Source organism: Larimichthys crocea, chromosome XV (genome assembly GCF_000972845.2).
Source record: "Larimichthys crocea isolate SSNF chromosome XV, L_crocea_2.0, whole genome shotgun sequence".
Lineage (NCBI taxonomy): Eukaryota > Metazoa > Chordata > Actinopteri > Sciaenidae > Larimichthys > Larimichthys crocea.
In genome coordinates this window covers 11,717,507-11,732,606 of record NC_040025.1, presented here as the reverse complement: position 1 = coordinate 11,732,606, position 15,100 = coordinate 11,717,507, and the positions used below count along the sequence as shown (strand labels likewise).

Below are 15,100 nucleotides of genomic sequence, written 5' to 3'. Positions count from 1 at the left end.
GTGGTGTTAAAGAGAGTAGCAGCATTAGTACCATGGTTTGATTCCTCCTAGTCAGCTGAATTGTTTTGCAGCAAGATACCAGTTAGCTGAAGATGGAGGGTGCCATGTTTGTTTATGTAGAAGAGCTTAGTATCATTGTGAGTTGCCTGAGTTGTCTGTAAACCAGAGAAGCACTGTTTAAATATTAGTTTGAGGAATGTTTGCTCGCAACCTGCACAAAAGTTCAAATGAGTTGAATCAGTTGCCAGATGAAAATGGCTTTATTCGAGTGCAAAATGAATCAGATCACACACATTCCCTTTTGTTCCCAACACATTCATCAAATCACATCCACAAGAATCTGCTGCCCAGCAGCCAGACGTTACTGTACCCTGCAGTTTTCAGTGTATCTACGCATCTCATCTGAAGTAAAAGAACAAGCCCAAAGTGACAGGTTCAACGTGGTGATTAAATCTGCCACCACTACCACCAACATTGTACATATCACGTCCATTTACATCAGAAGGGGAGGAGAGTTTCTTTAAGAAGCATGTAAGCGGTTAGCTGAGCTTCTCTGCCCAAAGGTCGCCAGATATTTGGCCTTGACCTCTATCACTGTCGTCTCCGGCACGTCTACAACATCAGGGTGGACCACGGTAGTATGTGACTTCAACATCTGCTTCTTATCTTTCTTCTCCTTCATGATCAGCTCGGCTGGTGTGTCCTCAGTGGTCTCCTGCTCCACAAATGGCAGGAGAACCGTTTCCACGAGTCCACCGACCAGTCCGAGCATCGCCAGAGTGGAGCCGAGCATGTAGATCTTCAGCATGCCCCGGCTGGGCCTCTGGTTTAACATCTCCTTAGCAAATGGGATGATCTCGCCAATAGTTTCCATGTTGCGTTGTTCGATTTGTCTGTTGAAGAAAAAGGAGATGTTGAGTTAGAGAAAACTGTTCAAGAACAAATTTGAAATCAATCTTTCCTCTTCTTCTAATACTTACTTTGAAGAACACCCCAAATTCAGATTTTTCTCCTTAGTGTTCGGCCCAGTCAGGCATTCGCAGGCAGAGAAACAAGGGCAGATCCCGCAATATAAACACAAGTGGAGCCAGGTTAACTCCCACAGTGGACGACACCATGCATATTCATGAGGCTACTAAAGTTGCTTTGGGAGATTAGGGCTTGTTTTGGGTAAAAGGGCATGTGTTTTTTCAGGACAAGCCGTGATGAAAATATTCCCTGAACTGTGAAACTGTGCACGTGACATCACATGAGGTCCGTGATACTGGGCCCAAAAATGAGGATACTTCATGTAAACACTGAAATACTACACGTTACTGAACATTGAACAACAGAAGTGATTGGTTTGTTGTCGCGTGGCTTGTTACCATAAACATTGATCCTCATCAGGAGAGCTTGAACAGTGTCCAATCACAGTATGTGAAACAGTGGAAAGCCAGTCCCATTTATTGGTTGGAGGAATTATTTGACAACTGTACAGTTACATATTTAATAACCTTTATTGAACAGCGAGAGATAAGGTTCAGTAGAAGAAAGCCCCCCCTCGAGTCATGCAGCCGAGAGCTGCTCTTGCTCATGTTTGTTGTCTGATCATGAAGCTGACAGTGAAGCAGTGAGAGAATGCAGGGGTTAATAGGAGTCAAGTCAGGCAAGTGAGTTGTGAAACGAGTCTGATCTTTGTCACAGAGAGACATGTGTCATCAGCCATCAGTGAAAATGACAACTGGCCAACGTCATGAGACATCTGCATGTTGGTTCAACATCTGCATGCCAGATGATGATAGACGCTTAGTGCCATAACATGCAAGCATGAGACGTCACGTCAGTTGACCTGTCTGTTGTGTTTCCATGTATGTCTCTGTGTGTTTGTGTCTTCTGCTAGTCAAAAACTACTTGGCACTAGCTGGCTATGTTTAAGTGAAATGAGTAAAGGGCCACAAAGGTTCAAAAACACACAGAGAGACATAGTGTACCACATGCCAAACACCGTAAACATACGCACGTCTTTCACTTTAGTCGCATATTCAATTGCAAAACCCATAATTGCAAAATATGCGAGAAAAAAACAAAACAAAACAAAACGTAGACACAGAACTTATGGTGCAATTACTGTTTTGGTGGTTTATTGATCAACACTTGAACTTTTGCTCAGCAGGGGTGAAATGTGGCTATATCCAAGAACAACCTTTGCCCCATTTGTCAGCTTCTGGAGTTTCACAAACGTCGCTGGTAATATCACTGCAATTACTCTGTCAATAATGTTCCTCTTTGAGCAACTCAGGGTTGGATCCTGGGCATTTATGTTCAGTACTGCTGGGAAAAGGTTGAGACTGTTTGGAGACCTTTGCCCCACATTTCTGGCATCTTCTGCCTGAATGGACAGTCTGTCTGCACACTGGACCATGTTGTGGCTGTTTCACGGTGTGTGCAGATGTGAAAACTCTTTCAACAGGAGCTCAGGGGGGAGAACAGGGTAAGTATACACTGGGTTTTTATGTCATGTTTAAAGAAAAAGAAGTGTAAAAATCAAAAGGAATGACACACACAATGATTTTCTTTGATCAGTGACATTTAAAAGCCGAACCACTGAGCGTAAAATCTGTATATTTCTAAATATATTATCTAAAACTAATCTCTTCCTATTGTTTCCAGCTTAGCTGGTGATTCAAGGGCAGCACTTACAGCAAAATGCAGAGCAGGGAAAATTGAATATGACTGATCCAAATTCACATGCTTTGCTAAAAGCTGCAATGTTCAGTTTGAAGTCAGCTGGAAGGACATGCTTTGTATCTGCTGGCTTACTGTTAATTTACTCTGGCTGAGACCTGCAGCTCTAAAGACACCACTCCTGGTAATCCCTGCCGCCCTGTACTCGAACAGCTGATGTGTCATCTAATCTACTGAAGTAGTACAGCCTGGTAATTGGTTTGGAGGTTAGCTTTAATTCGCAGCACCCTGTCAGGTCACTGAATGAAGTACAAGGAGTTATTTATTATTTATTTTCTCTCTTAAATAAGCAAAATTTGAGTTTAAATTAAATTTTAGTTTCATTATGACCCAACATGAACATTCATATTTCAGTTTCACTTACTTTGCAGCAACTACACCGCCACTAAATCCTAAATACTGGACCTTTAAACTCACTTTTAATCTTCTTCTCTGTCATCCTGTGGAAGGTTTTTCCTCAATGAGCCAATGCTGTACATTTGGTTAATACCCTTTTGTAAGCAAAAGGGTATTAACCAAATACAAATGTCTACATTAGTCAGGGATAATTCCAAATTCTGCAATCTTGGAACTGGGGCAGGAAAATCTAAAAAAAAAATGTACAAACATTAATCTGTCTATTTTTATCATTCTGTCCTGTTATCTGTTGATAATTCTCTACTTATCTCTCCAAGTATTTGTCCACGTATCAACATTGTTTTCCACGTTTCATCCTCGGTGCTTTCTCTCAGCTCTGGTTCCAATTTATTTTTTAAAGTGAAAAGTACTCGAAGACAAATAAAACTAACACAGATTCTGTACAGCGTTTATTCATGAGCACACAGGGATCCCATCATAATACACAGAGTGAATCAACATCCGTCGAACGCATCAATACGAAGCCACAAGCAAAGACTGTGCAGCATGAACCACTTACAGTGAGTACAGTGAACATAAGTGACGTTTGACATTCTAGCAGGTTGAGTTGGCAAATTATGGATATACTTGTGGCGTTTACACTGCTAATGGTTTGTCAGTTTGAACATTTATTATGTTTTTTTTTAATGTCTGTATATATTTTAACATTAATTTTTCTTTTTTCTTAAAAAAAGGAAACAAATACTTTAGAAAAAAGAAACAGAACAACAAACAGTTAACATGAGGAAAGTCATAAAAATAAGAGACAACGTTACCAGAAGAGATTATACAGTATGGCTTATTTGAAGCAGTAAGCATGCAGTGTTTTTTTTTCATATATTATATTGTGCTAAAGTATATTTTACACTTGAAGTACAATAATTTGTATTATTGCATTGTGTGTGGTTTTTTTTTCAAGCAACATGTAACCGTGATCCTAATCCGCCTGGACACTAAGTGCTCTATTTGAACTCTCCCTGATCAAAAAGCCTTCATGACCTCAGAGGTCAGGGGCCGCTTCACCATCAATAAGCCGGACGTTCATGTTGCAGCCCAGCAGCAGGGTGAGCCACGACCCCATCACACCCCAATCCCTCAAATACTGTCTGAGCTCGTCCTGTTTAACTGAAGTCTACCCTGTAAGTCTGAGTTAAAGTGAGTCTTGTGCATCTGTATGTGTGTGTGTCTTTGTGTGTTTGTGTGTGTGTGTTTGTCAGGAAGCTTCATAGGCACTCTTTCCAAAAAAAAATAAAAAAGTCCCACCGACTGTGTGGACCTAGCAGACCGTTTACGGGTCCGTCCATGGGATTTAACCACTTCTCTTTCTCAGCACCGGGTTAAGGACCTGCTGACACAAAACAGCCGCATGCTGAGTCAGCACAGCAACACTGACCTGCAGAGGGCAGAAACATAGACAGGGTGAGACACACACACACACACTTGCCTGTAATGAGCTGAAAATAACAGAAAACATGCACAGCAGGATCTAGATGGTTTGTTTATGCTACTAGAGTCCCCTTATGGAGCAGACATATATTGGCACACAGCATATTGTCAAACAGCATGTATAATTAAAGAGTCAGCATCTGCTCACTGCTATAGGACACTCAAGTTGCTTTGCCTGAGGCCACTTTTGCAAAATGGAGATGCTTGGTGTGGCAGAATGGACACGACTTCAAAGTTGTAATTTCCTCTTCTCTTGCAGGAATGCTGCACCAAAGCTAACACGCTTTGACTCGTAACGGCGCCGGATATTAACGACCTCGCGTACAGCATTCGACAAATTAAGCGCAGGGGGTTTTGACTGGTATGAGTTGTCAAAATAAAATTCACTCGTCAATTTTGCTTGTTTTCACTGTCAAACATTCGATGTTTGCTGCCCTCATTATTACCAAGAGGCAAATCCAGTCACAGCAAGTCAGAAATGAAGTGTCACTGCTTCTGCACACTGATATTCAGTTTTATTTATGTAGTGCCAAATCATAACAGAGGTTAACTCAAGACACTTTCCACATAGAGCAGGTCTAGACCGTACTCTTTATAATATTATTTACCGAGAATAAGCAATTCCCACCATGAGCGAGCACCTGACAGGAAAACGTTTTTTTGAAGAGGCAGAAATCTCGAGCAGAACCTGGCTCATGGTGGGCAACCATATGCACAGCCAAGAAAATTAATAACTACTAATTGGCATAAACAAGCAGAATTGATTTCGTTTCTTGGTAAATTAGAAAATTGTCATGTGCCAACCAAGATTTGGTCCATGGACCTGAAGAGTATCGCTGGTAATCATGTCTTATAAATGTAAAATGTATTAAATGTTTATGTACTTAAACTGTTGCCATTCATGATTTCTATATCAAATCTTCAAGTATGAATTTTATTTGTGTGGAATCAGGTCGGACACATAAAGATCTGACTTTACTTGTGTGGATTTGATTATTAAATGCAAATACTTGAACCTACCAAGTAAAATGTGTTTTTTTTCTCCATGTAAACTTCATGCAGCCTTCACATCACTGAGCAGACTCCGGTCTGCACAGGTTTACCACTATGGTTCTTACCGCACCTGAAAGCAAAAGAAAGAAGAAGGCGTCACCATGCGTCAGTCTTGCTGCGATATCTGGCATCTTAAATTACAAAGACGGCGTTTGTACCGACCCGTTCAGGTTGGCGGGCTCGGAGTGGTAGACGTTCTTGCCCTGCTCAGCTATGGTGGGCGCGTGGTGCCCGTCGCGCTGACTCTGAGTGGCCTTCAGTGAGTGGAAATGGCTCTTCAGTTCAACTTGGCTCGTGGGCAGGGACATGTGATGCGCCCCCTGTACTTTCCCGTTCATCTCCATCGCCACGTTTTGGTCCAGCTTGTCTGGATCCAGACGTTTGCGGCTCTTTGTTGGGGAGGACACATCGATCACGTTGATGTCTGGGATGCTGGCCTGCCTCAGGGCGAGCTCTGAGTGGGCCAGCTGCAGCTTTTTCATGTGGTTGATGGCTACGGCAGCGTTAAAGGCTTGCTGTGAGGTGAACAAAAACAGGAGGAGGGTCAGAAAGTCAGTCCAGACAACAGATTGATGCTTTAGAGTGAGTTTTACTGCTGAACAATCAAGAGCACTTTGTTTTCCTGACAGTAAAAGCCCTACATCAGCCGCTGGTTGCCTTGATTACAGAACAATATCTTATTAAACTGTCCTTAATCAGGAAGGATTTAGGTGGACACCTGATTAATCTACTGTAAACTGCAGCTCCTCAATGAGCTTACCAAATCAAAGCCAAGAAATCAGCGTCGACTGACCTTCCACTTGGTCTTGGCGAAGTTCTTTTGGATCTGAACACTGACAGAATAGTAGATGTCCTGGCTCCGAGCCGTCTTTCCGATAATCCTGGAAAACAGACGACGGAACAGAACATTTATTTTAAGGTAGAACTTAATCCTGAACCCATCTGTGTGGATACACACCAACCACCTGTACTTCACACCTGTTTCCTTCCATGAAAGTGTTTGTAGTTCGCAGTGTCTCACTCACCAGGGATGTCTGAGGGCCAGGTCGGTGGTGTAACGCATGCTGGGATTCTTCTGCATCATGTTACGGATGAAATCTTTAGCTGCGGATGAGAGGATGACACACACATGAAGTCCGGCTGGGCTCTGTATGCAGCAGGTTATACAATATGTCTAATGCTTACCAGATTCGGAGATGTCATCCCAGAAGGGCGAGTCGAACTCATACTGCGCCTTCATGATCTTGGAGAACAGTCTCGACTCACTTTCTTCGTAAAAAGGGGGATATCCACAGAGCCTGCAACATACACATTCATCATCATTGGGTAAAAGAAGAAGCATGAGTAATTCTAGTGTGTGCAGGTACACAGATGGTCACTAGATGGTGCTATAGCTCAATAATTGCATCATTATTATGTATTATGATCTGAATATCTGACGATCCTGCAGTTAGTATTCGGTTTAAATGACTCTTTCCTCTCACTGTCTCAGTCTACTGATGTGTGCACGCCGTTCATTCGTTAATACTTACAGGATGTAGGTGATAACTCCAATAGACCAGCAGTCCACTGCCTTGCTGTAGGGCTTCTGTGCCAAAACTTCAGGAGCTGAAAGTGCCAAAAAAAAAGAAGATGTTTCTCTGACTCATTTGAGCCCCCCACTGAGCAAGAGTCCATAAATGATTCAGTAGACAGACGTGTTTCCTTACCTACATATCCTGGGGTGCCACAAGCCGTCGACATGATGTCGTTGTCTACCATCTTGGAGAGGCCAAAATCACTGATCATGACCTTGGAGTTCTCGTCCGGGCTATAGTACAAGATGTTTTCTGGCTACACAGGGGTCAAAGACAAGAGAGCTGTTCACACACACCGAAGAGAGTCTTTACTCTCAAAGAAAACACAGAAATCAGCAAACTACACCCACATACAAACTCAAGCACCAGTGTGGATGTCTACTTACAGTTGGCCTACGACACAATAACGCCACAGACAATTACAAACATCCTGCTTGGCTCTAAACCATTTTGGAAGTTTAAGAAGCATCTAAGCATCTAAGTATATGTTTTTTTCCTGCATAGGTGGGGTGTATAATCAGGTATAGATGACTGATGGACGGATGGATTGGAAACTCTTCCATCTTTGTAAATGTGATTGTTTTGTGTCATTGTATTTGATTCGTACCTTGAGGTCACGATGCACGATGCCGTTTTGGTGCAGATAGCTGACGGCCTGCAGCACCTGCTGGATCACTCTGCTGGCATCCTGCTCCGAGTAAACCCCCCGGTCCAGAATACGGTCAAAGAGCTCACCGCCTGAAACACTGGGGAGAAGAATGCAACCTTAAATCCCATTTTAATGAACGGACCTGCTCATTTAAATCATAATACAAAGACTGGAAACTCACAGCTGCATGACAAGGTAGTAATGGGTCCGACTTTCATAGAAATCCTCCATCCCGACGACATTTTCATGCTGGATTCTGTTGAATAAATAATCTTTATGAATACCTCACACTTTTTTAACTTAAGCAGCACCTTAAGCTGATGAATGTGGCTCCTTCCCCACACTACTGACTACTGACAGAATATTAAATGAAAGTCGAAGGCTCATAAAAATTCACCTTCTCAGCACGGCGATCTCGTTCTCCAGATTGAGGTCTCTTTTCTGTTTCTTCTTCACACACTTCATGGCAAACATCTTTCCCGTCGCCTTCTCCTTCACCATGTACACCTCTGAGAACGCTCCCCTGTTTAATTAACACACGACATAATTAATGACAGAGTCGCTGATTGCTTTGAAGCATCACAGAATGATAATAAGTCTCTCGCGAGTCAGAGGAAATGAGTCTTTTCCCTCTTATTGAATCAGGGAATTGTTAATAAAACATGAGGCCTTTAGGAGCCGACAGTTTTGGCTTCTCGCTGGGTCTATTTTCACTTTTTCTCAGCCAGTCTGGGATGATTATTGTTTGCTTCCATTTCTCTTTTGTTCATCTGAAAGCTGTGACAGTGATAGTTTCTCAGCAGAGATCATTTATTTATTCGCAGAGCTTCAAATGATTTAGAGTGTGGTGGTGTGAGAGCTATTTCTCTGTGTGGTTTACATTTAATTTGACACTTATTTCCCTTCTTGGCAACAGTCAGATAAAAAGGCTGATACCACTCATATAGATACATTGAATAGCGGACAGTGTTTGTATTTTAGTATTTCTGGCCCACAAATAAGAGTTTTAACCATAGAACACTAACGTCGTGATTTTCACCCACACAGTTCTTGTCATGTGATTTTCATTGTGTTGCTGCTGTCTGAGTTGCATGTTGGGTCCTTTGGTAGCTTCAGGCTGCTCACTGATGTCATTAATGGGATGTTTGTTTCCCTCCTCCCATCTATGGTTTTTTAAGAGGCATGTTAGTGTATGTGATATTGTATATTGGGAAATTAAAGAAGAGTACTACAGTTTGGCATACAGTGTTGTATTTTTACATAAATTGATGAAAACTGTATTTTATCCGGGATATTATATCGAGGTAAAATATACCTGACGTCAGTGATGGTGTTACTAATTTTAACGTCAGTGTTTTTAAAAGTCCAGTGTTTAGTTTGTCAGTTCTTGGTGGTTCTACATGCCATATAGGACCTGTTTCTGTTTCTGTAGATATAAATGGCTCATTCTGATGTAAGAAAATAAAAACCAGTTCAGGTGATTATGAACATGAAGTTTAGAAATCTTACACACTGGACCTTTAACGCAGATATATAAGACATGGTAACATGGTAACAAAGCTTTAGAGGTGCTGGTCGGAGTCCAATCCAAGCTAACAACATTGAATCAACTCCTAAAGGTAAATTATAAAATGTCTCCTCCTCACTATGGATTTTCTACCAGCCGGATTTAAAATAGCAGAAATAGAAATATCAAGGGGTTCAATTAAGATCCAGTAAAGATCTCTGTGGCTTAACCATTCACATGTCAGAGGCTTATTATTCAGCCCTGTGTGCATGCTATCTTCAGCGCTGTCTGGGAATAGTTGTTCTACCTGGTGGATTAAGCCTTCCTTTATCCCTGACGCAATGGACCGCCGGCGGGCTGAGAGCTTGAAGCGCAAAGGTCAGAAACTGAGCATGTGCGGCTGAGATCCTCAGGAACAGCGAGTTCCTGTGTGCAGGTACAAGTACAGGTCAGGTCTCAGACAGCTGTCAGGGGCTGTGGGCAGAGCACAACCCTGACCTCAGTCTGGAAGACACTGACCCTGATGGAGATTGAGACACGCCTGCTGCAGCACCTCGCAGCGTCTAACAGCACTGTTTTCTAATAAGTTTATTGCATCACATTTGGACGGTAATGTCTGTTGCTGCTGACTCAGGGTGGCAGACAGGAACAAGCGTCATCGCTGCACTTCACTTCATCCTCATTGCTCGTCTGATTTCTCCCTGGTTACAAGAGCTCATTTTCTTCTCCGGATCTCCTCGAGGCTTATTGTGACTCTCAGGAGAAATCATCAATCAAGCGCTTGAACATAAACACCAGACAGCATCCTTTCTTTCTTTTCTTTTCTTTCTTTAAAGGAAGACAAAAAGCAATCAAAAATCACTCCTGAACTGACTCGAGTGTGTAAAATCTGCACGCGTAACGTTCAAACACATCGACTAGAATGTGTCCTTTCAGAGTCATTATGGGATTTTACCCCCTGAAGAGACTCCGTCCTGATTGCCAAGAAACCATCAGGATGTTGTTTACACTGTGATGCGTGATGAGGCCCGATGGGAAAAGGCTGTTTTACGTAATCTCCGCTCCCCTTTGGGTTCCCCTCCTTTTTGTTTTATTCTGATGATGGAAACAGGAAGACAGAAAACAAACAAACTAGGTCGCAAACCTGAGCACGGGCAAAACAGCTCAGAGGCTTCACCGTGTTGACACCTTCAACAGAAATGAAGACAGGAAGAAAGTCTCTTTGGGTCAAACCACATCACTCTGACTTTAAACGAGTGTTCTTCTACTTGTCTTCTCCGTAAAAAAACTCCCACGCTTGTTTGCGTGTGTTTGGGGAAATAAAAATAATTGCTGCAAACTAATTAAGACACCATATTAGTTTGCGTCCTGTGCTCAGCAGGGCCTCGCCTCCTTCACGGTCCAATCACCGCTGATGTGTTCATCTAAAGACCTCTCAGCACAAGATCCGCTCTGTTTTCCAGCAACATGCTGACGTCTCTTTGGCAGCACTTGCACCATTATTTACCGTTGGCCTCTCATGATATGAACACTCCAAACGTGCTGGAAGATCTGCTGATTATGAATGCTGACCTCACAGATAGTGGGCCAGCAGAAGAAGCTGGTGACTGAGTGTGTGTGTGTGTGTATACAGTATACAAAACATTATCTTTATGACTATGACCTAAAACTTTACAATCAACAACTCACCTGCCTTCAGGGCTGCAACTAACCAATATTTTCATGACTGATTAGTAAGTTATGTTTTTTTAATTCATTGTCAGAATATGGTGAAACATGCTCATCATAACTTCCTAAAGCCAAATGTGAGGTTATTAAATGTTTTTGTTTTGCATGACAGAGAGTCAAGAAGTCACAAACGAGGTATTTATCATTTTTATGTCAATCAGCTGATCAACGAATCCACTGTCAAAGCTCTACTCGCTTTCTAATCAGATGTTTTCTTCTCTTTCTTCATAACTGAGCGAGACGTTTCTGTGAATGAACTGCTGAGCTAACCAACGCAGCCAGACTAACCCTCTAACAGCCAACAGTGTGTCTTGTTGTCTAAGACCTCGGTTAAGAAGGCGTCCTCGTGTCAATCCCATGAAACCAGTAATCTGTCGTCCGACTCAAACAGCAGGTCGAGGGTCTCTAATCACTCCAAGATGCAGTCTGTATCACTAAAACAAAACATCCAGCCATGCAAAATGTTCCCAGAAATACAAATTAAAACTTGTCCACTCAATGATTATTAAAAACTTTTGAATGAATCAGCTGCATGTCTGTGCATCTGATCCCTCCTCCCCAAGTTTTTTGGGTGAGTTTTTCCATCTGAACTGAGACAGAAAGGACAGAAAGATGTACCCTCTGTCCCCCTTGATGCAAATCTGTGAATTGTATCATGAATAAAACTGACTTGAGTTGACTGAACTCTCTACTTTGTGCATTATGTCACATGGAGTAAAAGGTACTCACGATCCCAGCTCCTCCATGATGTCGAATATCTCCTGGATGTTTTCAGTGTTCTTCTTCCACACATAGTCGGCCTCTTGTCGACCCATGTCTGCAGACGCTTTGGCGGCAATTTCTTCAAGAATTAAGAAAAAAACAGAAAAGAGAATCGATGTAAACAAAGTTGTACAATGCTCTGCAATAATCCCGGTTTAATGTCCAGACTCCCTCATCCTCATAATCATAAACTTAGAAGGCAGCTGATGAAGGTTGATGCTGCTCAGACTGTCTGCAGCAGGATGAGCAGGTGAGTCTTTGCCTGGCAGACAAACAGGTTGGAGCATTAATCCGTGCTGGAACTAGCACACAGGAAGGACCGGCACATACTGTGTCAGAGCCAGATGTCAGCGAACATGGGGTGACACTGCTTCCAAAGCTGCCCCCTCCCTCTGGAGCTCTCTCCCCTGTCTGTACAACCTGCCCACCTTTGAATCTCTGACAAAAATGCACATTTTAAATCTGATGACTGAGTTTTTAGTGCCTGATTTTGATGATTTTACCCTGTAGAGTGTCTTTGAGTACTTCAATAATATAAAATGCATTATTATTATGATACTGCACCACCAATAATCTGTCAAACGAGGAAAAAAAGTGCAAATAATCTGTTTATGTCTGAAAATGTGCACTTCAAAAATAAAAGTATGATCAAACCTGTTGTCAGTCATGTCTGATCATCGTACAGGAGTGTTCAGTTTTGCTGTTAATGCCTTTGCTGAAATAATAATCAATCTACAAGGATTAGAAAGTCGTGATTTATCCACTAAAACTGAAGGTATTGAGGAGGATTAGGAATACTTTAAATGAGCAGGTCACCCAGTTTGCTTTCCTGCCCTCTTTCCTCTTATATAAGGGATTAGTAACCTGACCTTCGAGTATAGCCTCGAACTAATAACTTAAAAAATAAAAAGTAAAGCAGAGTATGATTTAAATACCTGAGCGACAGATGAGGAGAGAAAAACCTGATTTAGTCTTTTTTAAAATCAGCTCCACACTCCAGATAAATTCAAATGTTGCAACACGTTTATGCAACGCATCTCTCTGGAATTGATTTGCCATTCACACATTGAGCATCTCTGCGGGGTCTTGCACCTTTTTTATTAAACCTGGCTTCCCCTGCAGTCAGTATGTGCTGTTATTTAAGAGAGCAGCAGGAGATCAGCCGTGTCTTTACGCAGAGAAAACCACGCTGGATGTTGGAGAATGTTTGAAACACACAGCACTGATGTGCACGGTGAAAAACATGCAGCAATGCGTCCACATTTCAAACACTTTCCTACAGATGAGACTCTTAAACTGCAGGTTTACAGCCACAGACACGCGTGACGCATAAAAACGCGCATAAAGATGAAGAACACTGGTAAAAAGGTGTGACAGAGCGCAGAGAGACGAGGTGATCTGATGGGATCTGATGGTGGATGCTGTCGGGGGTCTTGTTGCAGCCCTCCCCTCCTGCCTCTGCCTCTGCCTCTGCATGCCACCAGCCAGGACCAAGTTGGCTGCGGCATCCGCGGAAAGATCACTCTGCGGCAGCAGCAGCAGGAGGATCAGATATTCAGACCGAGCTTGGAGCACACACACACACACACAGCTCTCATGCGTGAGCAATGACGCTCTTAAATACAGGCAAGTCATGAAATGACTCATCGTGATGAATGTGACCGCAGCAGGACTTAAAACTACAAGAATTACGCACGGAATACTAATCAGGCATCCCTGATTCCTGACGGCTGAGCAGAACCCCAAACTGCAGCTCCACAACATCCAGATCCAAAGAATTCACTTCACACAGTCTTCATTCATCCACCAGCACTCTTACCTTGAGACTGCGAGGCGCTGAAGGAGCTCTGCTCTGACTCTCCTGCCAGCTCGCCGAGGTCTGGACGGATTACTTTGTCTGGGACCTCACAAGTACCTGTTGTCAAGTCAGGGATGACATCCATGGAGAGAGCTGAGGGGAGGGACTGACAGTCTTACAGGTGCTCATTGAGACTTAGGGCACAGATTCCAGATCAGGCTGCTGCTGCTGCTGCTGCTGCTGCTGCTCCCTCTGCGCTGCGTCCATGCTCCTGCACGCAGCTACAGGTCTGAGCAGCTTTTCCAAAAAAAGAGAGAGGAAACAAAAAAAAAACAACAAAAACTGCACAATACATTCAAAACAGCCCAAAATGTTCACGCGCATGCGCGGGTACACGCACACGCACACGCACCTCTTCACACTGATAGAAGTGGACTTCCATTTTGAAATGCGTGGTCAGTGCTGAGTGACAACAGGTGACTGATGGGTCATGTTTGATTGTCTCACATCATTTCATCAAAGCAGTTTTATTTTATAGTCTTAAATGAATATTTAATATACAATAAAATACTTGTTTTCATAAGTATCTTTGAACTGATGCAACATTAAGTAGAAATGTGATTTAGCGCCTCCAGTTTCAGAGTGCAATACCTCTGTCATCTGGAATCATACTGAGAGACAAACATCTAAGCAAGACCCAGCAGCAGCTGATATCACTGACTAGTCCAGCAGCAGTCAGCCCAGCTCGGCGTCTGTCTTTCAGCCTTTTATTTCATTACCAACCACTAAAAGTCAGTCCCACATTTACTCTTGTCCGGCAGCTTCTTAGGTTCCTTGGTCAACATCCTTTTTAGTCCTTCAGTCTTGGACCTGGTAGCCCAGCTCCGGTTCTAGCACGACACTGGCTCCCCTACCTCAACAATCTGTAAAAAGGGCCGACAGAGATTATACTTTCTGCGCAGACTAAAATCTTTTAATGTTGTTTTATAGATCTTTTATTGAGTCAGTTTTAACTTTTTGCTTGATCTCATTTTATGGAAACCTGTCGGTTAAAAACAAAAATTGTCTGTTCAGAATTGTGAGAGATGCCAACAGGATAATTGGCATGCAGCAGCTCTGTCTCTCAGAGATCTTTGACAGACGAGTCCTACAGAAGGCTCGGTCCATCCCTGACCACCCATTGTTGCAGGAATTTATTTCTCTGCCGTCTGGACGGAGATACATGCTACCTAGGGCACGAACAAATAGGTATAAATTCTCCTTTGTTCCACGTTCAATCAATGCAATCAATCTGCACAACTCTTAAATCGCACTGTTCTTGTGGCATCTGTTTATCTTTTTATCTTTTACAGACTTTTTGCTTTCTGTCACTTATATTCTTACTTCGTTTAGGATTGTTTAAATCAAGTTTTGGTTGCTTTACTTTGCGTCATTGTTCTATGTCACTGTTTGTCTAT

General features: G+C 42.7%; 2 protein-coding genes and 1 long non-coding RNA gene across 6 annotated transcripts; 1 reads left to right on the top strand and 2 right to left on the bottom strand.

The window, feature by feature from the left end:
- Window positions 1-237: 237 nt before the first annotated feature.
- g0s2 (G0/G1 switch 2) lies at window positions 238-1,083 on the bottom strand. The gene is made up of 2 exons (XM_010737057.3): window positions 981-1,083; window positions 238-893 (listed from the first exon to the last, which is right to left on the bottom strand). The coding sequence occupies exon 2, from the start codon at window positions 872-874 to the stop codon at window positions 521-523; it is 354 nt and encodes a 117-aa protein (XP_010735359.3). The 5' UTR covers window positions 875-893; window positions 981-1,083; the 3' UTR covers window positions 238-520.
- A 1,109-nt stretch (window positions 1,084-2,192) lies between these two features.
- On the top strand, window positions 2,193-5,580 carry LOC109140821 (uncharacterized). 4 transcript variants are annotated; one of them, XR_003463878.1, is made up of 4 exons: window positions 2,193-2,473; window positions 3,531-3,934; window positions 4,043-4,542; window positions 4,829-5,580. It is a non-coding gene; the product is annotated as an uncharacterized LOC109140821 (long non-coding RNA). The 4 variants fall into 4 exon arrangements; XR_002042558.2 differs by having other exon boundaries at window positions 2,198-3,644; window positions 3,819-3,934; XR_003463877.1 differs by having other exon boundaries at window positions 2,201-3,934.
- Window positions 4,030-13,901, bottom strand: camk1gb (calcium/calmodulin-dependent protein kinase IGb). Its single transcript, XM_010737078.3, has 13 exons — window positions 13,665-13,901; window positions 11,813-11,924; window positions 8,246-8,371; window positions 8,030-8,104; window positions 7,807-7,945; window positions 7,332-7,455; window positions 7,155-7,230; window positions 6,808-6,920; window positions 6,648-6,726; window positions 6,416-6,503; window positions 5,785-6,137; window positions 5,590-5,692; window positions 4,030-4,516 (listed from the first exon to the last, which is right to left on the bottom strand). The coding sequence occupies exons 1-12, from the start codon at window positions 13,786-13,788 to the stop codon at window positions 5,635-5,637; spliced, it is 1,467 nt and encodes a 488-aa protein (XP_010735380.2). The 5' UTR covers window positions 13,789-13,901; the 3' UTR covers window positions 4,030-4,516; window positions 5,590-5,634.
- Window positions 13,902-15,100: the final 1,199 nt, after the last annotated feature.

Excerpts from the sequence above, each read along its gene's own strand:
- g0s2 (XM_010737057.3), bottom strand. The coding sequence starts at position 874 with ATGGAAACTATTGGCGAGATCATCCCATTTGCTAAGGAGATGTTAAAC.
- camk1gb (XM_010737078.3), bottom strand. The coding sequence starts at position 13,788 with ATGGATGTCATCCCTGACTTGACAACAGGTACTTGTGAGGTCCCAGAC. Across the intron at positions 8,372-11,812 it reads ATCATGGAGGAGCTGGGATC|GGGAGCGTTCTCAGAGGTGT; the intron begins GTGAGTACCTTT and ends TTAATTAAACAG. Across the intron at positions 7,946-8,029 it reads TACTACCTTGTCATGCAGCT|TGTTTCAGGCGGTGAGCTCT; the intron begins GTGAGTTTCCAG and ends TCTTCTCCCCAG.